The sequence below is a fragment of the Juglans regia genome, chromosome 13 (assembly GCF_001411555.2).
Source record: "Juglans regia cultivar Chandler chromosome 13, Walnut 2.0, whole genome shotgun sequence".
NCBI lineage: Eukaryota > Viridiplantae > Streptophyta > Magnoliopsida > Fagales > Juglandaceae > Juglans > Juglans regia.
Window position 1 is genome coordinate 914,902 of NC_049913.1, and position 27,795 is coordinate 942,696.

Below are 27,795 nucleotides of genomic sequence, written 5' to 3' on the forward strand. Positions count from 1 at the left end.
AACGAATTAGGAAACAAAAACGTTGTATTTTTCTTTCAGAAAAAACATGTCGGCGCTAGTCCCGAAATGATTGGGAGAAAATTCAGACGTTAAAATGGGAACAAAAGGCGAAACTCTCGGTGGATTTTGGCTTATGAAGAAGGGGTCTCAAAAATCAAATATAAAAGCATTGACTCATAAATGCAATGTTCATGCGTGGCTTAATGTCGATTGTCGGATATGAGATCTTCGATCGCACTTTTTTCCTAACACGTTTATGGATGGCTGAAAATTCTGTAGAATGTGGGCTATCAAAATTGATGAATAGTAATAATCAGATGGCATAAGGCTTGATTTCTAATCGAAAGAATTAGGTTCGATCTCTACTTCTGTATAAAAAAAGAATACGATAATAGAAAGAACACCTTATAATTATTTAAAATTTTAAAAAGATAAATGATAATTATAGTCGTAAGTGCGTAAATACTGTATAATCACTTTAAAAAAAATAAATAAATACGAGATTTATATTTTTTTAATAATAGATCCTATTATTTTTTAAAACGATTGCAATACGCTTGCATACTCCACGATTACATATAATATTTTTCTTTTAAAAATACGAGTCAAGTGTTATAATTTAATATGAAAAATGCAAAATGTAATATATATATAATTAATTAAAGGCTTCATTTATATAAAGCCGGTTTTTCAAATAATCAAATAATTTTAAGAATAATTGAGGTGAGTCCAAATTGGAGTCGACAAAAAAAAATTTGAATGTTTGACAAAAGTGTCACAGAGGAGCAACTCCTCTATTTCAGCAGCCGCTTGTTACGGCACGGAAGCAGCAACGAAAGTACACACGTATCCATATATGGACGAAAATTTTCTACATTTTCTTTTCAAATAAATAAATAAATAAAAGTATTAAATGTAAAACGTGATCAGCCATCCGTACATATACGTAACTGCTCTGGCGTTCTGGAACTCCCTTTGCAGAATCCGAGTCCGATCCTCCATCTCTTTCTGCGTCTCTACTTATACATATCCGGAATCTCAACAGGAAAAAGATCAAAAAACAAATAAAATAAAGCAGAGGGTTGGAGACGGGACTCACCATGGGGTTGATCACTCTCTCACCGTGTGCCAGCTCCGCTGTTCTCCATTCTCACCCTCGCTTACCTTCTGATCTACTTTGCTCTTACCCTCGCTGCCCCCCCAGATCACCTCTGCCTCTCCCTACTTCTCTCTCCAAACGATTCTCTTTACAACTTTACCGCCGCCCTTCCGCACTCCAAGGGCCCGCCGTCGGCTTCACCAACTCCGTGCCGGTGATTCCTTCTATCTCATTGTTTGCATTTTTTTTTGTTTCTCTTAATTTATTTTCTCTCTTTGTATGCCTAAATTGGAAAAGCAGCTATTGATGGGAATGGTTTATAATTATAGTACTCTTTGCCCTTCTGGCTTTCTTTCTGTCAGATTTGGCAGCATTTTATGATGTTCCTTTGCCCCTTCCAATTACTATTTCATAAGTTTTTTTTTTTTTTTTTAATGTTTGCTATTCAAAAAATTCTACTGTTGATTTTGCATTTAAGTTTTTTAATCTTGAATCTAGTTGAACCATCTGATATTAAAATATTAAAATAATAAAATTTTAAAATAATAATAATATTAAAAATAATATTCTAATAACTTATAAAAAATAATAATATTTTATTTAACCTTCAAATTTTATATCAACTTATCTTACGTCAAACTCACTGTTCAAACGGTACCATTCCTATTTATGAAGCACCTTTGGAGAAAAATTACTTCAGATTCAGCATGTATGTAGCCTGAAGAGCGAGTACGCCCTTGTTTAAGCCTTCAATTTTGATTCTGGGTTTTGGTCACAGACCGATTAGAAGCTTCGACATCGCGCTAAAAAATTCCAAACAACACGCCTCGGTTGGCAATGCAATTTCATTTATTTATTTATTCATCATACTAGAGAGCAAGGCACATGCTATTGACGTGTTTTGTTTACAAAATTAAGAATTTAATCATATGAACGTTTAGCTCTGTCCTTTTCGTTGACTACGACAAAAGAAATTTGTTGAAAAGGAAGGATGGTTCTGTGTAGCTAACTTGCCTTTGCAATCGTATTAGACAGACACATATGCATGTCCTTTTTAGTTTTCTTGGATGTTATCTGTACTTGCAAAAATCAAGAATTCTGCTCAAATAAAAAATTAAGAATTAATTCTGCAAAGGTTTCACTTACATATGTATTGCTACTGAATTTCGTTCACCCATTCATATCTTCCAGTTGGGGTAGCGATGGCATTGCTTGTTATATGCATTTTACAATATTCTTTGATGGATTACGTAAACAAATTCTTTGGTGGGTTAGCCTCTAGTATTACCCTTCTGATTTATTATGTTGGTTTTCAGCCTGGAAGTGAAACATACACAGTAGGTGATTTTATGACAAGGAAGGAGAATTTACATGTTGTGAAACCAACAACAAGTGTTGATGAAGGTATTGCTGATACTTGTGCTTCTACTTTCATGTGTATCATATCGGTTCATGTTTTCATTCACTGGATTTTGTTGTTACAGCATTGGAGGCTCTCGTGGAGAAGAGAATAACTGGCTTTCCAGTGATTGATGATGACTGGAAATTGGTAATTCCACTAACATTTTAATCATTATAAGTAAAGAAGGAATTGCATTCATATATACAGCGTGATATGGTGTGGTATCTTATGGCACGTGAATCATTCATCGTTCTCAATGTTGCATTGTAGATCTAGTCGACAACATTGATAAGATTGCTGTTTGATTACATGTTTTAACAGCAGCTTTGTTTCTTGGAGATAGTTATCTGTGGAATGCTAAAGAATGATTTACAGAAATTAGAATATGTGGTTGGTAATCGATATGTTTCCCTGATTAAATAAGTTACTGCTGAGGGGGCTTCACCAAGTTAAATGTGAATTTATAAATTTAAATATTCCTTCCAAAGATCACGAAAAAGGAAGAATTTGAGCCCTTTATATGTCTCGCCAAGGACAAGGTGAAACTTGCTGAAGGATATGTGTTTCAAACATGTTGAATTTAGAAACAGCACTATGGTCATAATGTGATATGATGTCTATGAGGTTAAATTATGTCCTTATGATATTAGTACCTGAGGAAGTAACGAGTTTTCTGTTTCCCAAACACTCTCCTCTGCCATGAGTAGGTTGCTGTGGGATAGGAGATGAGGAAGTCTGGATGCAAGATTGGGTGCAAGTGAGGATGAGAACCTAGCACTTATGCCATCTACTGATGGACTGTTTAATGGTCATATGAATACCTTGTCTAAATTGGAATCCGAGGTCCTGGAAAAATAAATTGTCTGAAGTTTCTTTCAAAGAGACTCACACAAGAATTAGAAAGCAATAGCCTTTTCATAATTCTGCAATGCTGTTTTGGGCCATAGGTAGCTTTGGTTTCATTTTATGGATTTTATTGAGAATGGACTTTGCGTGATGGCTTTATTCGAGTCCCATGAGGAGTTTTTTTATTAGTCCAATTGTTGCTATACGCTTCGCATGCTGCAATGGAATCTATCTATAGGCTATGGACAGTATGGTGAAGCCAGGAAGAGATAGAGTGAGAGGAACAAGAAGTACCTTGGTCCCTGGCATAAGAGCCTTACATAAGCCAAAAATTTTGAATTATGTTATAATCGACTTTAAAATTTTGAATTTAAGTTCTTCACTTATGCTTAGGTGTTGCTCTTGTATATGTGCCATGTACTTGGGCTATGCCTAGTCCTCATCAATAAAATTCTTATTTACTGATTAAAAAAATTACTGCTGCCTCTAATTCTTGCAACCTTATTTCCTTTGTTTCATCCCCTCTTCACACCCCTTCAAGACCAATCTTTTCCAAGTTGTGTTTGGACTATAAAGCAATGTTTTGAATACCATTTCGGTGACCATTTCGGTCGAGGCATTGAAATGAGATATTTCGGTATCGGTATTGTTTTGGATACCATTTTGGAATAGTCTATATATGAATAAATTATATATAAAATATATGTATAAATTAAAATAGTCTAGTCTGAATTGGGGGGGTCCAAAAATGAACTTACAGTTTGAAGAAATGAAAAAAAGAAAAGAAAAAAGTAAAGGCCAAAATCTGTATATTGGCCGAAATTTGAAATATTGGCCAGTATGGGCCGAAATTATGACCGGTACGAAACTATATCCTTCTGTGTACTGGCTATTCAGCCGGTACGGCATATTTCAGCCATGCCGGCCGATACGAAACGAAATTCAAAACCTTGCTATAAAGCTTTATCAAGTTTATACATTTCCAAGTTCTTAACACAGTAATTTTTCAAAAATCCGAGCTCACCAGATGTAGACAGGTTCTCTAGATTTGTCCTATATCACACTCATATTGGTATGTAGATCATAATTTAATCCCTTTTGACAATGAGCACGTGTCCAACTTCTTTAGTTGAACATGGTATTTTTTGTTATTAAAGATTATCATTATTTTTTTAACAAGATCTTCTATTACTGTAAGCTTCTATTATTTTTATTGTCATTTTTATACTTAAAAAAAGGTAATCTGGCTATGTTGTAACAATTTAATTTTTTGAGATTGTTTATTCCAATGCATTGACTTGAGATTTTTTCCTGTGGCAGGTTGGTGTCGTTTCAGACTATGACTTGTTAGCACTCGATTCAATATCAGGTAGAATGGGTATTATGATCTAGAATTTGCTTTATAAATGACTCTAAATTTGGGTATGTGCACTTATTAAAAAAATTGGGAATGTGCGGTTGCTTAAATTTGTTCAGGATTTGGGAATTTCTGGCATGACATATCATATAAGATGTCATTGCTGTCATCATAACATCTTCTGTGTTGGCATAACTTCTTTTCTTTGATTAAAAAACTCAAATCTTTCAGTTTGTCCCTTTTATCCTTTTTCCTTTGGCAGGGAATCATAAAATTGGTTGTATAATTTTTTGGTTTGCATGTCTTTTTTTTCCTTTGGAATATTAGTTATATTTTATGAGCCATAAAGAAGTTTTGATTATAATTTGGACTACAGCTCGTTAGATACTAATTGCAAATTTTTTATTACCTCTTTTTTTTTTTTCATAAAACAGTTTCTTATTTATTCTTTTGTGGCTGGTAGGTGGCAGTCAAAGTGACACAAGTGTGTTTCCTGATGTCAATAGTTCATGGAAAGTATGTAAGAAGCATCCTCTTTTTAAATGCCAGTCTTCTATTATTGATTTGATTTTGTTCATTGCCTAGTGAGATTCTTGGATTGTGCCCGTACACAGGCACTTGGAAACCTCTCTGGTTAGACGTTTGATATTGAGAGTCTTCTGAAGTCAAAAGACCAAATCCCGGATTATGAGAATATTATACCAGCTATTCTCCACTATCATGTCGATTGTCGAGTCATACGGCTATGATAAATTATGCCCAATTAGCTATTAGAAATCATTGGGATTTTGTTTCCAGGATCTATACATGCAACATTTAAGACTTCTACTGCCTTGGTCTTATAATATTATGCATTTTAGCATAAACCTTATTGTCTTTGAGAAAGTGCTTAGCATCATAGCAACTTGACTATCTATTTTGTATGATTCCTTCTATGCTACGAGAGCATTGCAGTCCAGTAGGTTTGGTATATTGGACGTGTACAGTTACTCTCAACTTACTCAATGAGCCATCGTCCCAACAGAATAGGGTTTTTATTACATGGATCTTTAATACCACTAGGCCTGATTTAGTTACAAATCAATAGTAATCATGTTTTCCTTCGCAGTTCTGTACAAGTGATTTTGGCACCCCCCCCCCCCCCCCCCCCCCTCCTTCCCTTTTGTTTCCTTTATTAATATAATCTCTTTTTTTGCTGGTATTGGAGCATTCATAGGCCTCTATTGCACGTGTCCAAATTATCTCAACTGACTTCTTATTTTATACTCAATTGGTGTGACCCTGACATGCATTCATGAATTCTATGTACTCCTGATAAAGAATACTTTTCAGTTAGACCACATGCAAAACTTTAATTCGTTTGATAACTTTATCACCTATTCTAGGGATTATAATGGACTTATATCAATTGCTCTGACATCTAATCGTGAGTTATTTTTTGGAAAAAGATTAAATATTGACAATCAAATGAAAATATTTGGCCTTGTTCATGGTATCTAGGAGTTTATTAGAACCCTTTTGATTCCGCGAGCATAGCCCTCTCGATGAACTATTTAGATTAGTTCGGTCAGAACTTTGTATACATGTTGAAAAAAATTTGGTGGATTTGGCTTGGGCAGCCATGTCATGACACTGCCAAGGCAAGGGCAACTATGCCACTGAAGTTTGATTATGCAAGAAATATTAAGCTGTTGAGTCATTGGACCATATCATATGAACATGACCTTACTCAAGTGTTATTCTATTGAAATTGCTAAAATCATAATTAGGAAAAATGACGTTTTGCACCCGAAACTATCACATTTTTTTTCAATTTACATCCTAAACTTCCAACATTGGCTATTTGTACCTAAACTACCAAATTTTGGCAATTTGCCCTCGACTAAGATTTGACAATTTGTACCCTGAACTGCTACATTGTGGCGCAAGTTATCAGTTTTAGTAGTTTAGAGTTTAAATAAAAAGGACAGATAGTTTGGGGTGAAAAATGCAATTTTTCATTATCATCAAGATAGGCTTTACTACTCTTGGTCTCAGTCTCCACATAAGCCATTGCTAAAATTAGTATGCCTGGTGTGAGTCCACAAAAGATGGAGTAAAAAACCTGGCCTTGAACAGAGCCATGCTCTCTCTCTCTCTCCTTAGATCAAATAGACTCCCGATCAATGAATTCATTAAATTGTAATTGCTTGATCAACTACCGCTTCGTCTAATTTTGATCATTGTTGCAGACATTCAATGAGATACATAACCTACTAAATAAAACTAATGGCAAGGTTGTCGGCGACTTGATGACACCTGCTCCACTTGTTGTTCACGAATCCACCAATCTGGAAGATGCTGCTAGGTATTTATGTCTTTTGCTTCTTTTAATACATCTTCTTTGTGTACCTACAAAAAATATATCCTTGTGTCTGTTTTGTTTTCTGGAAATTTGTTTGTATTTGTGCTTGTTTCTATGTATCCTCGTGTATTTGACGGCGAGACTATTCCGGCACCATATGTAGGAGGGAGGGAACTGATTGTTTCTTACAGAAGTGGTGGTTTTACTGTTTATATGCATACATGAACTACAGATTGCAACCCCAAGCATTGTGTATGATATGGATGAGCCAATAGTCATTTTCTTGGTCGCAAAATTTGAACTCTAAATGCTCTAAACCAATTCTTCTAATGCTAGGTTGTTGCTTGAAACAAAATTCCGCCGATTGCCTGTGGTAGATGGTGATGGTAAGCTGGTAAGAAAATTATTTGCTTGTTTTTCTGTTTGAAATTGCATTTGAAAGATGCTTCACAGGAATATGTAGTTTCTGATTGATCTCTGATTAAATTTGGTAGGTTGGAATAATAACCAGGGGAAATGTTGTTAGAGCTGCTCTTCAGATAAAACATGCCGGCGAAAAGTCGGCTTAGTTGAGAAGACTACTGTTGGAACTACTTTGCTGGTGCAGTCTTTGAATCGCATTGATGCATCGTTCTTTTGGCGTCACTGTGGTGCTCTCTTATTATGGGTTCGTTTGGAGGGGGCTTTATAATTTTGTTTGTCCCAGTTATTTGCTGCCCTAGTACAGCATTTAGATTTTTTTTTTTTTTAAGTGACTGATTGATTTCTTCTTCTGTTATACACTGGGGGGTATAGGTAGCTTGCGCCTGTAATTATCAGTTTATGTTCTTTGTTATATAAATTGAGAAAGATTGGCTAGAGGATTGGATTTGACTTGGTGCAGCCTAAGCTGACATTGTGGTCAGTATTTTGATGTAATTTATATTCAAACAGTCAAACTCTTGTGAAAGTATAAATATTTGTTAAGCCCATAACATTATAAATTGAAGTTGCTGTACAGTTGATCAGAGTGGCATACTTCAGTGAGGATAAAGATCGTTTTCAATCCATCTAAAGCAAAGGATAATAACTAGCACTAGCAGATGATCTTCTCCTGAACCCACTATATGAAAAGGTAAGAAAAACATCTATATTCTATGTAGGACCCATTCATCGAAAAAGCCATACAAATCTTGAGAAAAGCACTTCCAGCCGGAGGGAAACATCTTCCTAGAAGGCGCCGTGCCCAATGGATCCGGCATCCTCTGAGCTAGAATGTCCTTCTCTATTCAATAAGGAAGCACTGTTATGGATCACAAATTCGAGATTCAAAAAATTTTCGAATAGGGTATTTTTTTTAATTATTATAAATATTTTTTAAAAAAATAAAAAATTCACAATATCATTAAAAAATATTTTTTTAATCATTCAAAAAAAAAAATTCCATTCGGGACACTTTTTGGATTCCGAAGCATTTCTCTTCAATAAATCTATCCCTAAGCTGGTTGAAGTCACTAACACCACACATCGTGACGTGATGAGCTTGGTCTGATCGTCACATCACGGTTTTACACTTCCGACTCAGATGATGGGGTTCGTCCCTTCACAGCTTCATTCCTCCCGTCTCCCTCACTTTCTCTCACTTCCCTTTGTTTGCAACCCATCAAAATCGCCCAAAATCTCAGGAAATGACCCGCACCCACCAAAATCGCAGTGTTCATTTCTCAACATTTTGCAAGTTCTGAACCAAAGTAGTTCCTTTCTCAACATTTTGCAGGTTTTGACCATTTTTCCTTTCTCAACGGTCACGTTCTCAACATTTTGCAGGTTCTCAAAAATTTGAGGTTCCTTCAAGTAAAACGCATCTCCATCTGGGCCGAATCCCCACAAACGCATCTCCATTTGCGAATGTCAGGTGAATCCCCACGAATGCATCTCCAGAAATCCCTCCAACTCCAAATCTCCCCCCTCCCTTTTTCGCCAGTCGAAGAAACCCTAAATAGTCGATTCTTCTCCATCGTTTTCATCTGGTGCGCATCTTCCACTCCACGATGGTAAGGTCATTCTGTGTGAATGTTCACTACAATAGTAATGCGACTTTTACTGCATGTCTTGCTTGCTACCCAATTATGGTGAAACAATGAATTTTATGGGTAACATGTGGATGTGGTTGATTATTGAAGTATAAATTTTTTCTATGATTAACTTATGTTAATAGTAGTATTTGTTCAAAATACATTGGGGTTGGGGGACTCATATCATTGGTTGAGAGGGACTTTTGAAAAACCTGATTGGTGCTGGTTTGACCCAGCTGTTTGGTATTACAAAAGACAGATTTGATAACTTGATGGCTTGGATAATCCTTTGTAATTTGAGTTCATTGTTGCCTTTGCCACTCCTCGGCCTCTTACCACGGGATAATCATGATGCCAACAAGGAAAATGAAGATCTTGAGATGAAATCTAATTGAGATTTGATTGTTTGCCTCATTCTCTATTAACGGTATCTTTGTCCTTGGTAAAATTGCAAGCCTCGTGATGTATTGTTGCTTACAATCTTTAGAGAGAGAGAGAGAGAGAGAGAGAAATATATATATATAGAGAGAGAGAGCATCTGTACATATTACTCTCTTTTCCCCTCTACTTTACATTGAAAATGAAATTCCGATGTTGACTGTTGTTGTAGTTAGTCGCGAGAGGGGTTTTCCTTGTAGTAAGTTCATCATATTGCCGAGAATGTGATCAAGTTTTCTGCTACATTTTCGTACTGTTTGTTTGGGCAAGCCTTGACCAATGGCTCTATATCTTAGTATAGTAACTCACTAAAGAATAAGGTATTTGATTTCCTTAGAAACGCTAGATGTAATTGGAGTCTTAACTCTTCAGAGAAATAATGTACCTGATAAATGAAGACTTTGGAGTGGACACAATCCACTCCCCTAAAGCTTGAACATCTCTTTTCTCTCAATTTTAGCCATAAATTAGGGGAGAGACACACTAAAGGCTGTTGGAGTTGTGCTTTGGTTTGTCTACTTCATGTCCGTATCACGAGTCTTATCTTTCTCCCTCTCCATTTTGAGAGGCCAAGACTTAAATTTAACAGTATTGTGATATAAAACATTTGAAGACTAAATGTTATGTTCCTTTCTTTTCCAGTAGTTCTTTGGATCGCATAGTTAAATTTGAAATGTTATGTTCCTTTTATCTGATCCTCTATTTCATACTTAACTTGATGCTGATAATGGTAATGCCGATAAACTTGGTGCAAACTTACTTACCAAAGTAGCAAGTGGAGTACAACTGCAAGACTAGGAAGAGCCTTCAACTTCAAGGAGGTAGTTGATTCCTTTCTCATACGAACTTGAGTTTGGGCATTCTTCCTGGAAGCTGTAAAATTTAGAAACCTTTCTCTACACTTATCTGAATTATTTCTTTTTCAGTAGATGATACTTCATATTCTTCCTAAATGCTGGCAAAATATGCGCAGGACAATCTTGATAAACAGTGGCACTCACAGTTTTAACAGCCCCATTAAAGACCTCCCATACTAGCAAAAATCTTAAAAGGAAATTTTACGCCTGCTCGAAGTATAACATGGTAAATCATATTTTTTTTATCATAATTTTGTGTTACTTTTTCTCTTTGTCATATTTAACGTTTGCCGAATTGACAATTTATATGCAGGGAGAAGCAATGGGTCAATTCTTTATATGGACAGATATACTTGCACTAGTAGAGAAGAAAATTCGCACAAGAGAGAATGCAGCTCGAAAAATGGAGGACAATTTATTGTTGTGCGAGTATGAAGTTCAGAAAACGAAAGATAAACTAGTTGAGAGAGAGTGTGTCCTTTACAAGCAAGAGGAGAAAATTGAAAAGTAGCTCGTAGAGAATAGATGTGCACAGATATTATTATGTACTTATTGGGTATTATCAATTGTAATAATTTTTTATTGACTTCAACTATAAATGTATTTTGAACAAGTTCCAATTAACTTATGTGTTAATAGTACCTGGTTGTATTAATGAATCCCATGTAGTATTATTTCAAGTATGATTCTTATTTATTCAGAGACTTACTCAAAGTTCACACAAACACTCACAAGTGGTCACCACCCACTAATGTAAACAATTTTCAAACCTTCCAAAATAACAATGTATGCATGGTTGGAACAAATAACATGTATGCATGGTTGTAACAAATAACATTAATGAATCCCATGTATTATCATACTTTCCTACGATAAAAAAAAATAAAAAAACATCACAATCTTCCAACATCGATAAAAATACATGGCAACACCCAAAATATCAAAATATATCAGTCTCTCAAATTGCACATAAACCATCATAGTCTCCCAAATATTACACATAAAAACTGATTTTCCTCCCAAAATACATAATAGTCTCCCAACCTACACATAAAACATTACAAAGACCAAACTACAATCTTGGATATTGCAGTCTCCCAAAATACATCAGTCTTCTTGGAGCACCTACTCATTGTCAGGTAGCGTTGGTTGTGCGACAGTACTGCACTGTGTTAAAATAACAAAATCATCATTGCCTACACTGGGTATCTTAATAAATTTAAGATACCAAAAAAAATAATCATTAGAAATTGCTTATGAACTAAGTGGGAAGCAATATAGAATTTATACACAGAAAAATGTATTACCTGACCACTTTCTGGAGCTTCCGATACTTCACATTGCTCGGATTTGTATGTATATAGTTAAAAGTGATGTACCTCTCACATTATTTTCACTTTCAGATATAAATGGTGCAGCCTCTGCATTATTTGCGGTCTTTTCAAAACTTCCCATGTCCTCTCCGGTATTTGATGGAGGGCCATCAATTTGTTTGGGACGGCCCGAGTTCTCCGTTTTGACGGAGGGTATGACGGTGTTAGAATGGGTAACAATACACATACAAAAAAAAAAAAATGAATATACCTGGTTCGTTTGTTGAACATGGCCCGAACTCTCTGCATTAGTCGACGGAGGGTACATGAACGTTGTGGAAAATGTAGCATTGGTGGGGGCTACAATCATGTACGGTGTTAGAACGGATAACAACGCACACATACAAAAAAAAACAAAAAATTAAGAAAGGAATATATCTGATTCGTTTGCTGAATATGACCCAAACTCTCCGCATTAGTCGATAGAGGGTACATGAACGTTGTTGAAAAATGTAGCATTGATGGTGGCTGCAATCATGCACGGTGTTAGAACGGGTAACAACGCACAAATAAATAAAAAAATTTAAGAAAAGAATATACCTAGTTCGTTTGTTGAACATGGCCCGAACTCTCCGCATTAGTCGACAGAGGGTACATGAACGTTGTTGAAAAATGTGGCATTGGTAGAGACTGCAATCATGCATGGTGTTAGAACGGGTAACAACGCACAAATAAAAAAAAAATTAAGAAATGAATATACCTAGTTCGTTTGTTGAACATTGCCCGAACTCTCCGGATTAGTCGATGGAGGGTACATGAACGTTGTTGGATATCACTATAAAAAAATTATTTATTTGTGACCAGTTAGTTATTTTTTATGAAAATTATTATTTTTTGTTAAAATGAATCTATTTTCATCGTAAATAATTATTTTTATCGTAAATAAACCGTCATAAATGTTTATTTATTTTTTATAGTATATGGTGTCATTGGTAAAGGTTGTAATTATGGATGGTGTTAGAACATGTAACAATACAGTTAAAAATAAAATTTTAAAATATTTATATTTAAATTATATTTGAAAATGAAGTCATATGCATAAAAATTGTGTATGATCTAATGCCCAAACCTGCCGTACAGTTTGGGTCCAACGATACAGGATGAGACGATTGTGGGTGGTCCTACAGCTGAGAGGGGGACATGACCCCTTTTGTCAGCTGTTTCTTGTGCTTGACACGTGGAGCTGGATGGGACAAAGTACTGTCCTTGTTGCGTGACAACTATTATTTGAGAGTCCTCTCGACCGACGCTCCACAAAACCATGGACAGGGCCTGGCAAAGTACCTTCACTTTCTAGTTTCTTCAATGTTTATGTCATGCGTGACGTTTAGAAAATTTTGATATATATTTTTAAAAAGAAATGAGATTTATATTTATAAGTAAATAAGTAAATATAAAATTTATATAAAAATAAATTAATTTTTTAATAATAAATTTTATATTTTTTTAAAATAACTTATAGCACTTATATATTATGCAATTATATTATTTTTAAAATATATTTTATGTTGTGATCTATAAAAGTTGATAGATATATGATGTGTAACTGTACATGCAAAAAGAAGAAATATCTGAAACAGTACTAATTCCCCGTTTCTTTCATTCCTATTGTTTGTATATATTGAGTGATGTATACAGTATATGCATAAATTGCCCTTCATGTCCTTTTATGTGCCGATTCTGTGCGCCGCACTTTTTTTAAAAGTATTTTTAAATATATTAATAATCATTTTCTTAATTATTAAAAAAAATTAAATAAATAAATAAGAAAATAAAATGACGAGACATTTTAATATTATTCTAAATTGTGAAATGCAATTGGTAAAAAAGTGAGTTTTACTATAAAAAAAAATTAATAATAACTTTTTTTATAAATGTTTTGTGATATAAAAAGCAAGTTATCATTTTCTGGCATTTATGAGCATTCACAACGATTTTTTATCTTATTTTTTAAAATATATCATCAAAATTTTTTTATATATTAATTTTTATAATATATAATAAATCAATTTATCTATTTTTTTCATATCATTTACATAGTCATTTTTATTCTTTTTAAACATTTCTTTTTTATCAATAAATTTGTAATATCCATATATCTTTTTAATATTTGTAATATATTATTATATATAATGTAATATAATTCAATCCTATACTTCAATCCTATACACAAAAAAAATATATATATAAGCTAAATAAAAATTTAAAATAAAATCAAAATATGAAAAAATTGGATAAATAATATTTCCAAGATATTTTTTAGAAACAAAAATGAATAGAGGTGTTTTAAATGATAAACAATAAAAAGAATTTGTATTCAAATGTAAAAATAAAAAGAAATGAAAGAGTAATTGAAATATAAATAATTAAAAAATTATTTAAAGGATGAACAGTATTCTTAATATGTATCGGGTTGCTGTGACAATTTGTATTTTATTTATTTATTTTTATATAATAGGATGTAACTCATTTTATAAACAATTCTTTAAATAATTTATATTTTTTATATTATACATAAGTCATGGAGAATGCTATAACAGCGCAGCTCATGCCTCAAATATTCAAATATTTTAACATCTTCAAAGAGGTGAGGCAGAAAACAGTTTATGAAAAGGAGTGCAAGAATGGGTGGATTGCACTCATCGCTGATTCGCTACAACGAAAAATCCAATCTTCCTTTTCTATATATACCTTATACATCAGGTTCATCTTGTAAACATATAATTCAAACACGGGGACAACACAGCCAAGCCTAGCCTACCCTCTGTATCTCCTCCCGATCTCCTTGTTATCGTCGCATCGTACGTACAGATAACCCTTTTCTTGTTAAATCAAAATCCGCTTTCAAAGGTGTTATGGGTAGCAAAAGTCGCCAGCTTCACATATTCTTCTTTCCCTTGATGGCCCCTGGCCATATGTTACCAGTCATCGACATGGCTAGGCTATCCACAACCCAAGGCGTCAAAGCGACCATAATCACCACCCCGCTCAACGAGCCTTTTGTCGCAAAAACGATTGAAAGAACCAAAACTTGCTTCAATATTGATATCAAAACCATCAAGTTCCCGACAGTAGAGGTTGGCCTGCCTGAAGGCTGCGAGAACGTCGACTCCTTTACTTCCGTCGAAAACTGTGCTAGTTTCTTGACAGCCCTGGGGATGCTCCGACAACCCCTCGAACAGCTACTACAAGATTACCGACCTCATTGCCTTGTTGCCGACATGTATTTTCCATGGGCAACTGATGTTGCTGCTAAATTTGGCATCCCAAGGCTTGTTTTTCATGTAACCAGTTTTTTCTCTCTGTCTACTCAGGTGAGTCTAGAATTGTATGAACCTCACAAAAAAGTTTTATCTGATTCTGAACCTTTCGTCATTCCTAATTTTCCTGACGAGATAAAGTTGACAAGGATGAAAATTCTCATCATCCATCAGTTCAATGATAAGGAAGGCGTACTTGAAACAGAATTTACAAAGGTTTGGAAAGAAGCCAATGAAGCAGAGGTGAGGAGCTATGGGGTTGTTGTAAACAGCTTCTATGAGCTCGAACCGGCTTATGCAAATCATTACATAAAGGTCTTGGGAAGGAAGGCATGGCATATAGGTCCAGTTTCACTATGCAACAAGGATGTTGAAGACAAAGGTCAGAGGGGGAACGAATCCTCCATCGATAAACACGAATGTTTGAAGTGGCTTAATGCAAAGAACAGCGATTCAGTTGTTTATATATGCTTCGGAAGTTTGGCCAACTTAACCAATTCTCAGCTAATGGAGATTGCAATGGGTCTTGAGGCTTCTGAACAACAATTCATTTGGGTCGTGAAGAAAGGCAAAGACGAGAAAGAAGAGGAAGATTGGTTGCCGAAAGGATTCGAGAAGAGAATGGAAGGTAAGGGACTAATAATAAGAGGTTGGGCACCCCAAGTTTTGATTCTGGATCATGAAGCGATAGGAGGATTTGTGACTCATTGTGGATGGAACTCAACGTTAGAAGGAGTGACTGCTGGGGTGCCTATGGTCACATGGCCTATGTTTTCTGAGCAATTTTACAATGAGAAGCTAGTGACTGAAGTGTTGAAAATTGGAGTCCCTGTGGGTGCTGATCGGCGGTACCTTGATATGATGGGGAATGATGCTTATAGTATAAAAAAGGAAGCAATAGAGAATGCAGTGAGGCGAATTATAATGGTAAGTGAAGAAGCAAAGGAAATGAGAAGCAGAGCCAAGGCACTTGGGGAGATGGCAAGGAGAGCCATGGAAAAAGGCGGATCATCCTATTCCGATTTGAATGCTTTAATTGAAGAACTGAAGATCCTCAGCGGTTGATATATGCTAGAAACGTTGGGGGGAGGTTTCATAATATAAATGTTCTGATATTGATGGACTGTTACAATAAAAATATACCTGTGGCAGGGCCGTAATGATATAGTGTGAATGAGAGTGTTTTGAATCTAGCATATGGTGCCAATACTGCTAAATAAGTACTTGGCATATATAATGATGGAATGAGAGTCATTGAATCTAGCAAGCAATAATTAAAGTAAATAAGTAATAGATGATGAGCCTACTACAGAAGTATGATAAGGATAATTAGTTTTAGAAAAAAAATTAATTAAAAAATAATAATTTAAGTATCAAATTAAATTATTAATATATATAGTTAGTATAATTATAAAATATAAAAAAAATAAAAAATATTTTTATTTGAAAAAATAATCTTATATTATTATTTTAATGAATTTAATAACTAATCTATGAGATTATGGATATGAAAGTTTTAAATTTATAAAAAATGTACTTTTTATCAAATTTTAAAGATGATTTTGATGAATCACACACCTACACCAAGATGAATCGATCAAATCCCCAGGTCCATTACTCCTAGGAAATAAATATCTCATTTGGTTTACCATGAACCGTTAAGAAATAAAGCGTTTTCTTGTCTTCGAAATTTGTTATAAAAATAATTATCATTTTAAAATAAAATTTTGTAAAATATCATAAGAAAATATTTTGTATTTATCCTTTTCAAAAAAATATAAAAGAGTGTATACCATATAGCATCACACTGGTTATACATGTGAATGAATCGAAAGGGAGCAGCTCACTTTAAGTACAAATTCTATATTTATAATTAGAGACTTGCTGCATATATAAAGATAAATATATAAAGATATTATATTAAGATAAATCTATAAATTAATGTGAATTTATAGAATTTATTAAATTTAATTTATAATAAAAATAAATTTATAATTTCATAACGTTAATTTATAAATTTATTTTTGTATAATTTTCTTTTTATCACGACTGAATAAATATTAAATTTATGTAAAAAGAAATTATTTACACGTTACAACATTCATGTCGTCACCACTGGCTGCCACTTTTCGTTGTTCTCAACTCTTGCATTAGAAAATTATAATCACGCAGGTGTAAGCTTTGCTGATCGACACGCGTCTAATGGTGACGTACACTGCTTTTTTTTTTTTGCCAAAAAGAGACACCTCCGACACTTTATTAATAGGAAAATGCTAAATGCCCGTTGTTCTAATATTTTTTTATATGTGTTTTTTTTAATTTTTTTATATAAATATTTTTAACAATTTTAAATATTTTAAAAAATTAAAATTAAAATTATAATATTATTAAAAAATATTTTTTTAATCACGAAATAGAATAAAAAATAATATTTATTCTATTTCGTGATTAAAGAAGTATTTTTTAATAATTTTTTTTTATTTTCTGATTAAAGAAGTGTTTTTTAATGATATTTTAAATTTATTTTATTTTTTAAAAATATTTAAAAGTGTAAAAAAAATCTATATAAAAAAGAAATTAAAAAAATACACATAAAAAAGTACATATTAAACCCAACAGGAGTCCCAGCAGGGCTGTAGCATGACCATTTAAAATATTTTTTTTAAAAAAATTTATAATATTATTAAAAATACTTTCTTAATCACAAAGTAAAATAAAAAATTATAGAAAATATTTTTTTTATAATTTTTTATTTTACTTCTTGATTAAGGAAGTATTTTTTAATATATTATTTTTTACTTTTTGATTAAAAAATATTTTTTTAATGATGTTTTAAATTTATTTTATTTTTTTAAAATATTTTAAAATATTAAAAAATTTATATAAAAAATTACTTAAATAAAACACATATAAAATAATAATAAATATAGATAGAAGTTACTATTAAGAATATTCATTTTACACACATAATATAACATCATTTAGACCACACATATCTCTAAATAAATATTAGAAATAATCAACTAAAAATAATCACATAAAAAATATAAAATAGATATTGTTATAATAACTTTTCTTTAATATTACTCATAAAATAATATTACATCCTAACGAAAGCTCTCAGCGGAAGCCTCCAGGCGGGCTGTAGCATCACCCTATCCATTATATTCAACCTGTACAATCCCCTGTCAGAAACGAAATATTCCTCACCCACAGCAATAGTTAAAGAGAGTCAGTCCGGGCCCCTTGCTTTTGCTCCATCCCTGTGCAGAAGCGGGCTGCGGCCACTTGTTTTTGGGTAAGCACGAATAGCCAATATCCCCAATCTCTAATTTTGCTGCCTCCTGCTGCTGCTGCTTCATCTCTGTTAAGCCGAACTTCTAGCTTTGTACTATCTTCCTTCGAGGCCAATCCAATACATTTCAAGCATGGCTACTGAAATTGATCAGCTTCACGTCCTATTCTTCCGTCTGATGGCACAGGGACATATTTTACCAACCATAGACATGGTTAGGCTCTTTACAGCCAGAGGCGTCAAGACCTCCATAATCACCACCACTCACAACGCCCAGTACTTCACCAAAACTATCGAAAAAACCCAAAACTCTCCCACCGAAATCAGCCTCAAAGTCACCGAATTCCCTGCCAAACAGGCCGGCCTCCCCGAAGGCTTCGAAAACCTCGATTTGGTCTCCAACCAAGAACACCACCACAAATTCTTCGATGCCCTCTCCTTGCTCCAACATCCTCTCAGCAACCTAATGCAAGAACTACGCCCGCATGCCGTTGTTGCTGACATGTTCTTTCCGTGGGCAACGGCTCTAGCATCCAAGTATGGAGTTCCGAGGTTGATCTTCCATGGTACCAGCTTCTTCTCCATGTGTGCTATGGGAAGCATAATACAGTACAACCCTCACAAAACTGTCTCATCCGACAATGAGAAATTTGTCTTGCCTGGCCTACCGGACGAGAACGCAACTCGCGGATCCTATACGGCTAGGACTCGAGAACGATTTTACAAGGTTGCTCTTGTATATGTGCTGTGTATTTGAGCTGTGCCGTGTATTTGGGCTATGCCTAGTCCTCGTCAATAAAATTTTTATTTACTGATAAAAAAAAATTACTGCTGCCTCTAATTCTTGCAACCTTATTTTCTTGTTTCATCCCCTCTTCACACACCTTCAAGATCAATCTTTTCCAAGTTGTGTTTGGATTATAAAACAATGTATAGAATACGTTTCGGTCAAGATATTGAAATAATATATTTCTCGATATCGGTACTGTTTGAAATAATTTCTATATAAATATATATAAATCATAAATAATCTCATCTAAATTATATCGGCATATTACGACAGATACGAAACGAAATTTAAAAGCTTGGTATAAAGCCTTATCAAGTTTATACATTTCCAAGTTCTTAACACAGTAATTTTCCAAAAATTCCGAGCTCACCAGATGTAGACAGGTTCTCTAGATTTGTTCTATATCGAACTCATATTGGTATATGTAGATCATAATTTAATCCCTTTTGACAATGAGCACGTGTCCAACTTTTTTAGTTGAACATGGTTTTTTTTGTTATTAAAGATTATCATTAGTTTTTGAACAAGATCTTCTATTACTGTAAGCTTCTATTATTTTTATTGTCATTTTTATACTTAAAAAAAAATAAGGTAATCTGGCTATGTTAAAACAATTTAATTTTTTGAGATTGTTTATTCCAATGCGTTGACTTGAGATTTTTTCCTGTGGCAGGTTGGTGTCGTTTCAGACTATGACTTGTTAGCACTCGATTCAATATCAGGTAGAATGGGTATTATGATCTAGAATTTGCTTTATAAATGACTCTATATTTGGGAATGTGTACTCATTAAAAAGATTGGGAATGTGCGGTTGCTTAAATTTGTTCAGGATTTGGGAATTTCTGGCATGACATATCATATAAGATGTCATTGCTGTCATCATAACATCTTCTGTGTTGGCATAACTTCTTTTCTTTGATTAAAAAACTCAAATCTTTTAGTTTGTCTCTTTTATCCTTTTTCCTTTGGCAGGGAATCATAAAATTGGTTGTATAATTTTTTGGTTTGCATGCCCTTTTTTGTTTTCCTTTGTAATATTAGTGATATTTTATGAGCCATAAAGAAGTTTTTATTATAATTTGGACTACAGCTCGTTAGACACTAATTGCAAATTTTTTATTACCTGTCTTTTTTTTTTTTTCATAAAACAGTTTCTTATTTATTCTTTTGTGGCAGTCAAAGTGACACAAGTGTGTTTCAGACTATTCCGGCACCATATGTAGGAGGGAGGGAACTGATTGTTTCTTACAGAAGTGGTGGTTTTACTGTTTATATGCATACATGAACTACAGACTGCAACCCCAAGCATTGTGTATGATATGATGAGCCCATAGTCATTTTCTTGGTCACAAAATTTGAACTCTAAATGCTCTTAACCAATTCTTCTAATGCTAGGTTGTTGCTTGAAACAAAATCCCGTCGATTGCCTGTGGTAGATGGTGATGGTAAGCTGGTAAGAAAATTATTTGCTTGTTTTTCTGTTTGAAATTGCATTTGAAAGATGCTTAACAGGAATATGTAGTTTCTGATTGATCTCTCTGATTAAATTTGGTAGGTTGGAATAATAACCAGGGGAAATGTTGTTAGAGCTGCTCTTCAGATAAAACATGCCGGCGAAAAGTCGGCTTAGTTGAGAAGACTACTGTTGGAACTACTTTGCTGGTGCAGTCTTTGAATCGCATTGATGCATCGTTCTTTTGGCGTCACTGTGGTGCTCTCTTATTATGGGTTCGTTTGGAGGGGGCTTTATAATTTTGTCTGTCCCAGTTATTTGCTGCCCGAGTACAGCATTTAGATTTTTTTTTTTTTAAAGTGACTGATAGATTTCTTCTTCTTCTGTTATACACTGGGGGGTATACGTAGCTTGCGCCTGTAATTATCAGTTTATGTTCTTTGTTATATAAATTGAGAAAGATTGGCTTAGAGGATTGGATTTGACTTGGTGCAGCCTAAGCTGACATTGTAGTCAGTATTTTGATGTAATTTATATTCAAACAGTCAAAACTCTTAGTGAAAGTATAAATATTTGTTAAGCCCATAACATTATAAATTGAAGTTGCTGTACAGTTGATCAGAGTGGCATACTTCAGTGAGGATAAAGATCGTTTTCAATTCCATCTAAAGCAAAGGATAATAACTAGGACTAGCAGATGATCTTCACCTGAACCCACTATATGAAAAGGTAAGAAAAACATCTATATTCTATGTAGAAAAACGCTGGATACAGACTACCCATGGTCCCATACAGTCGGTGTTTAAATGGTATTGACGTAGAAAAAACAAAACCTACCGTTTCATTTAAAAATTAAAACTGCTTGCTTCCCGTTCCTCAGTTTTTCATCTCATCAGTTTCCCTCCCCAATTCCCTCCCTCTTTGTGTTTTTTCCGCACGAAGCACAGCCTCCCTTCCTCGACGGGGCGTCCCTCCCCCTCCGGGCCCTCGACAGCACGTCTATCCTGAGCCGAAGACGATTCCACCGCAGCCTCTGTTTCGTCTCCCATAGAACCGATTCCACCATGGGCTCACTCTCGTCTCCTGCAGAAACCATCTCTCCTTTCGTCTTCAGCTTCTTTCATGTTAGAATTCATAGTTTCTTGGAGAAAACTAAGAATTACCGGAGCAAGAACATTGTAGCTGGTACTGAAGAGGGTCTGCGAAAGGAAAAGGAAATACTTATGAAACATGTAAATAGTTTAGTTAGAAAGAGAAGACTGAAGTAGGTGCAAATGCTTTTGAAGAAAGAAGAAATTAAGTCCTGGAGTCGAGATACACAGGTTAAGGTTTGCTACTCTTGGCTAACCTACCAAGTTTTACTATTTAGTTTTGATTATTTTGCAGATTCAGAAACTAATATTAATCAAGTGCAATTTTGTAGTTGGGGTGTCTATTAATAGAATTATTAACTGAATTGACTTATGTACAACCTCCTCTTAACCAGTCAGCAGATGGACCTCCTGACATTCGACCTGCTTTCAGGTACAAATATAAAGCTGTAGTAAAAATCCCACGGTGAGCATTTATCAGTGAATTGCCTTGTAGGATTGGAGCAAATGCCTCTCAATTTGATCACCTTATACAGTCAATCGTTTGGCCATTTCTCAGTTATGTATTTGCCTGGATTGATGACTCTTTGTCAATATCCATGTATATTTATGCAGTATGCATATGTACACAATTGTAGTTCTGAATCATTCCTTGGTCCTTGTAGGCAAAATTTTGTGAGGAATTATGGAGTTATAGAATGCGATCCTCTAGTCTTTACGGGGCTTGATAAAACTGTGAGCCACAATATTGTGTTGATACTACCTGTTTCATGCATTCTAAATTAATGTTATTATAAAGTCAATTAAATGTATTGTGAATTCTTTGGTTCTACATGGTAAACAAAAATGCTATGTCTAATCGTAATCTTACCCATTTGGGTTGCGTATTATGAATTATTGGATTGATAAGTCTATATAGATTGCAACTATATATGCAATGTAAATTATAGATATCTCGATACTTTTAACTCTTGCAACTTAATTATTTTTTGGTGTAACTTTTTATGCAAGTTAAGCATATGTTGATTCCTTATGTGCCCATGTTGGTGCCTCCGAAAAAATGGAAAGGGTATGATATAGATAGAATAAGTGGTATTAATGTTGGAATTTTCTCTAGAGAGGCTTACTTATAAAAAAACAAAAGATTCTCTCTAGAGAGGCCTGTTGTTGGGAATGGTTTGGGTGGCTGCAAGGCGAACATGCTTTGCTTAGTTCTCATCTTTTCCAAGTATCTATAATTCAAAAAGTCATGTTTTTGTTCTTAGAATATAATGATTGACTTGGAATGTAAAGGAAAAGTGGTCGTAGCCTACTACATTAGTATTTTTTTTTTCAGATTCTTATTTTAAAAATCTTTTGAAACTCCCTCCAGGTATGACAAGGGTGAGCACTTGTTCCTACCTTCTTATATCATGCGTACAAAAATGGTGGATAGTTGTTTGGTTAATATTTTCTTTTTCTGTTCTTATATCATATCCATGTTTTTGTTTCTCTCCCCTTTGATTGTTGAAGCTTCACATTAAACTTTGCCTTGAAAATGCAAAGGTCATGTTTGTAGATGCGAACATTGAACAAGTATGGTACTTTTACATGTGAGAAGTGCTGAATTATCTGCTTTCCCTTTTAGCTTAACAAATTTGTTTCTAACCATTCTCGTCATTGTCTTACGTACTCTGCATGGTTTTTCTGAGTGCCGTGTCCAACACCTTGTGTTAGTTTCTAAATGCAGCACTTATTCTTTCCTTGTGTTAGTTTCTGATTGCTTGTGTTTGTTTTTTTTTTTTTTTTTTTTAATTTTTTATTATTATTTTTTAACTTAGTGATTAAGGAAGTGATTTTAAATGTATTGAAGTATTTTTTTTATTTTTTAAAAATATTTAAATATATTAAAAAATGTGAAAAAAAATGAAAAAAAAAATCCAAAATATGAGGGACGGTAACTTTGAGCAGGCTACTTTGGGCGGCAGAGTAGCCCGACTCTTTTTTAAAAAGAGTAGCACTAGCGTGCCGCTTGCAGCTTACCGCTACAAGTGACCGCTAGTGCAAAACTAGTGTTTTTTTTATCTAATTTTTTTATTCATATTTTTTTATCATTTTTAAATATTAAAAAAAATATTTCAATATACTTAAAATCACTTTCTTAATCATTAAGTAAAAAAAATAAAAAAATTTGACAAGCAGTCAAACTGAGCGGTATGGTGAGGGTGGTAGACTAGCATTATTGTTTTTAAAAATATATTTTGTATTGTGTTTTATAAAAGTTAATAGGTAAAATTAAAAAATTATTTGAATATAATTTATAGTTTTTATATTGGATTTTATAAAATCTGTTTTGATTTTTTTTTTCTACTTTTTACTAAAATTTAATTGGATGAAAATTTGAAAATTTAAAATAGATTTGTTAAAATAAAAAATATATATTGAAAGATATTTGGATTGAAAATGAAAAAAGTTTTAAAAAAAATTAAAACTAGTTGAAAATGTTTGCCGTACTCATATGATGTGTACATGCGAAAAAGAAGAAATATCCGAAACAGTACTATCCACGTTTCTTTCAGTCATTTTTTTTTTTTTTTTAAAACAACTTTCTTCGTTGATGACAAAAAGTGTTACAACATCTGTTAAAATAATGGAGTTTCCTCCATGTCTACTAAGTAATCTGAAACATGTAAAGCAGCCTTAGCTAGATTATGGGCAATAGAATTGCCCTCCCTGTTAACATGATTTATTGTACATGTTTCTAACTTTGCTATTGAAACTTGAGTATCATGTATGATCATCCTAAAGTAGCTTTCAGTTTGATTCTGAAGATTGAGTTCTTTGACTACTACTTTGGAGTCTCCTTCAAGAATAACCCTCTTCATTCCCAATTCAAGCCCAAACTGAACTGCTATCCCTACTGCTTTGGTTTCTGCAAGCTTAGGATCGGGGATTAAGTCAAGTTTTTACCTTAAGGTTGTCAAAAAGTTACCTGTTTTATCTCTAACTACTACCCCGATACCTATTTTACAAAGCGTACTATCAACAGCCACATCCTAGTTAATTTTACAAAATCCTTGAGGTGGACAAATCCAAACAACTGATCTTCTATTATTTGCATTGACTTGATGCTCATGACTTGGATCATCAGTACATAAATCCAATTGCACTTGTTTCACTCTATGGATCATAGCCTGGGGATCTATCAAAATATTCCTAAAAACAAACTCATTTCTTCTCCACCAGAGATTCCAAAAAGTTAAAAATAATTCTATCAGTTCTTGCTTATCTAATTTGATGAACAAGTCTTCTATTAACTCTCTAAAGTTTCTGTAGAACCACTTGCATTTCTGTATTTTTCTGGACAGTTGACTCAAAACATCATTAGCTAATACACACTCCCACAATATATGCTCAATATTTTCTGGCTCTCGAGTACACATTGGACATATAAGATTATCCACAACTTTCCTTTTGTACAGATTGCTCTTAGTGGGCGGTATATTTCGACAAGCTCTCCAAAGAAAATTCTTTGCTGCTGAAGGTAGATGAAGCTTCCATAATCTGATTTGTATATATTGAGTGATGTACGCAGTACATGCATTTTAAATGGTGTAAGTGCAATTGGAAAAAGCAAGTCATCATTTTCTGGCATTTATACAGCAGCTCATGCCTCAAATATTTTAACGTCTTCAAAGAGGTGAGGTAGGAAACAATTTATTCGATGACGGGTTTCGTTTGGTTTATAAACTTATCTTAATTTATTATTATAATTTTTTTAAATTTTAATATAAAATATAAAATATAATTCAATTTTTTTAAATCTTAAAATAAAAATAATATTAAAAAATAATATTTTATAATCTCAATTCAACTTAATTCAATTCAATATCCAAATACTGTCTAGTCTACATATAATTTTTAAATGGACTACTTATACAAGTTTATATAATTATATTTAAAAAAAATTAAAATTATAATAATATTTTTTATAAAACTGATATTTTTTATTTTATTTACATTCATCAATAAAACTGTACAAAAATCTTCTATTTAAGACTGCAAGTAGAATTGTTTTTATGGATATGAGTGCATGCAAGAATGGGCGGATTGCATTCACCGCTACAACGAAAAATCCAATCTTCCTTATCTATATGCCTTATACATGCATCATGTTCATCTTGTAAACATATGATTCAAACAAGGGGACAACACAGCCTAGCTAAGCCTAGCCTACCCTCTGTATCTCCTCCCGATCTCCTTGTTATCGTCGCATCGAACGTACTGATCACCCTGTTCTTGTTAAATCAAAATCCGCTTTCAAGGTGTTATGGGTAGCAAAAGTCACCAGCTTCACATATTCTTCTTTCCCTTGATGGCCCCTGGCCATATGTTACCAATCATCGACATGGCTAGGCTATTCACAACCCAAGGAGTCAAAGCGACCATAATCACCACCCCGCTCAACGAGCCTTTTGTCGCAAAAACGATTGAAAGAACCAAAACTTGCAGCGGCTTCAATATTGATATCAAAACCATCAAGTTCCCGACAGTAGAGGTTGGCCTGCCAGAAGGGTGCGAGAACATCGACTCCTTTACTTCCGTCGAAAACAGTGCTAGTTTCTTGACAGCCACGGGGATGCTCCGACAACCCCTCGAGCAGCTACTACAAGATTACAGACCTCATTGCATTGTTGCCGACATGTTCTTTCCATGGGCAACTGATGTTGCCGCTAAATTTGGCATCCCAAGGCTTGTTTTTCATGGAATCAGTTTTTTCTCTCTGTCTACAATGGTGAGTCTACAAGTGTATGAACCTCAGAAAAAAGTTTTATCTAATTCTGAACCTTTCGTCATTCCTAATTTTCCTGACGAGATAAAGTTGACAAGGATGAAAATGCCCCAGTTCAATGATAAGGAAGGCGTACTTGAAACAGATCACCTTACCAAGGTTTTGAAAGAAGCCAATGAAGCAGAGGGGAGGAGCTATGGGGTTGTTGTAAACAGCTTCTATGAGCTCGAACCGGCTTATGCAAATCATTACATAAAGGTCTTGGGAAGGAAGGCATGGCATATAGGTCCAGTTTCACTATGCAACAAGGAGGCTGAAGACAAAGGTCAGAGGGGAAAAGAATCCTCCATCGATAAACATGAATGTTTGAAGTGGCTTAATGCAAAGAACAGCGATTCAGTTGTTTATATATGCTTCGGAAGTTTGGCCAACCTAACCGATTCTCAGCTAATGGAGATTGCAATGGGTCTTGAGGCTTCTGAACAACAATTCATTTGGGTCGTGAAGAGAGGCAAAGACGAAAAAGAAGAGGAAGATTGGTTGCCAAAAGGATTCGAGAAGAGAATGGAAGGCAAGGGACTAATAATAAGAGGTTGGGCACCCCAAGTTTTGATTCTGGATCATGAAGCGGTAGGAGGATTTGTGACTCATTGTGGATGGAACTCAACGTTAGAAGGAGTTACTGCTGGGGTGCCTATGGTCACATGGCCTTTGTTTGCTGAGCAATTTTTCAATGAGAAGCTAGTGACTCAAGTGTTGAAAATTGGAGTCCCTGTGGGTGCTCAGCAATGCGTTAATATGATGGGGAATGATGCTTATAGTATAAAAAAGGAAGCAATAGAGAATTCAGTGAGGCGAATTATGATGGTAAGTGAAGAAGCAAAGGAAATGAGAAGCAGAGCCAAGGCACTTGGGGAGATGGCAAGGAGAGCCATGGAAAAAGGCGGATCATCCTATTCCGATTTGAATGCTTTAATTGAAGAACTGAAGATCCTCAGCGGTTGATATATGCTAGAAACGTTGGGGGAGGTCTCATAATATAAATGTTCTGATATTGATGGTTTTTTACAGTGAAGTAATTTGGATTTGTGCGCAATTATATTAATAGCTCTTTATATTCCCATTTGGATTTAGAGATAAGTTAAAATGATTTTAGATAAATTGAATAAAGTATTCTTAGAATATATTTTTTAATATTATTTTTATTTTGAAATTTGAAAAAGTTGAATTGTTTATTTTATTTTGAAAGTTGAAAAATTTGTAATGATTAGATGAGATGAGATATTTTCTGTAAACAAACGAGGCCTTAATCTTAATGACAAATTAAGGTCTCTCACGTCTTCATACTACAGCCACTTTCTAATT

At 34.2% G+C, this 27,795-nt stretch overlaps 3 protein-coding genes across 3 annotated transcripts; all 3 read left to right on the plus strand.

The window, feature by feature from the left end:
- The first annotated feature begins 902 nt into the window (after window positions 1-902).
- Window positions 903-8,036, plus strand: LOC108988871 (CBS domain-containing protein CBSX1, chloroplastic-like). The gene is made up of 8 exons (XM_018962253.2): window positions 903-1,313; window positions 2,416-2,503; window positions 2,584-2,648; window positions 4,668-4,716; window positions 5,168-5,220; window positions 6,936-7,051; window positions 7,385-7,442; window positions 7,543-8,036. Exons 1-8 carry the CDS (start codon window positions 1,101-1,103, stop codon window positions 7,615-7,617), a joined length of 717 nt encoding a protein of 238 aa, XP_018817798.1. The 5' UTR covers window positions 903-1,100; the 3' UTR covers window positions 7,618-8,036.
- Window positions 8,037-14,473: 6,437 nt separating this feature from the next.
- On the plus strand, window positions 14,474-16,223 carry LOC108988868 (scopoletin glucosyltransferase-like). The gene has a single exon (XM_018962250.2). The coding sequence runs from the start codon at window positions 14,626-14,628 to the stop codon at window positions 16,093-16,095; it is 1,470 nt and encodes a 489-aa protein (XP_018817795.1). The 5' UTR covers window positions 14,474-14,625; the 3' UTR covers window positions 16,096-16,223.
- A 2,009-nt stretch (window positions 16,224-18,232) lies between these two features.
- LOC108988869 (scopoletin glucosyltransferase-like) lies at window positions 18,233-27,535 on the plus strand. Its single transcript, XM_018962252.2, has 2 exons — window positions 18,233-18,988; window positions 26,502-27,535. The coding sequence occupies exons 1-2, from the start codon at window positions 18,459-18,461 to the stop codon at window positions 27,433-27,435; spliced, it is 1,464 nt and encodes a 487-aa protein (XP_018817797.1). The 5' UTR covers window positions 18,233-18,458; the 3' UTR covers window positions 27,436-27,535.
- The last annotated feature ends 260 nt before the right edge of the window (window positions 27,536-27,795 follow it).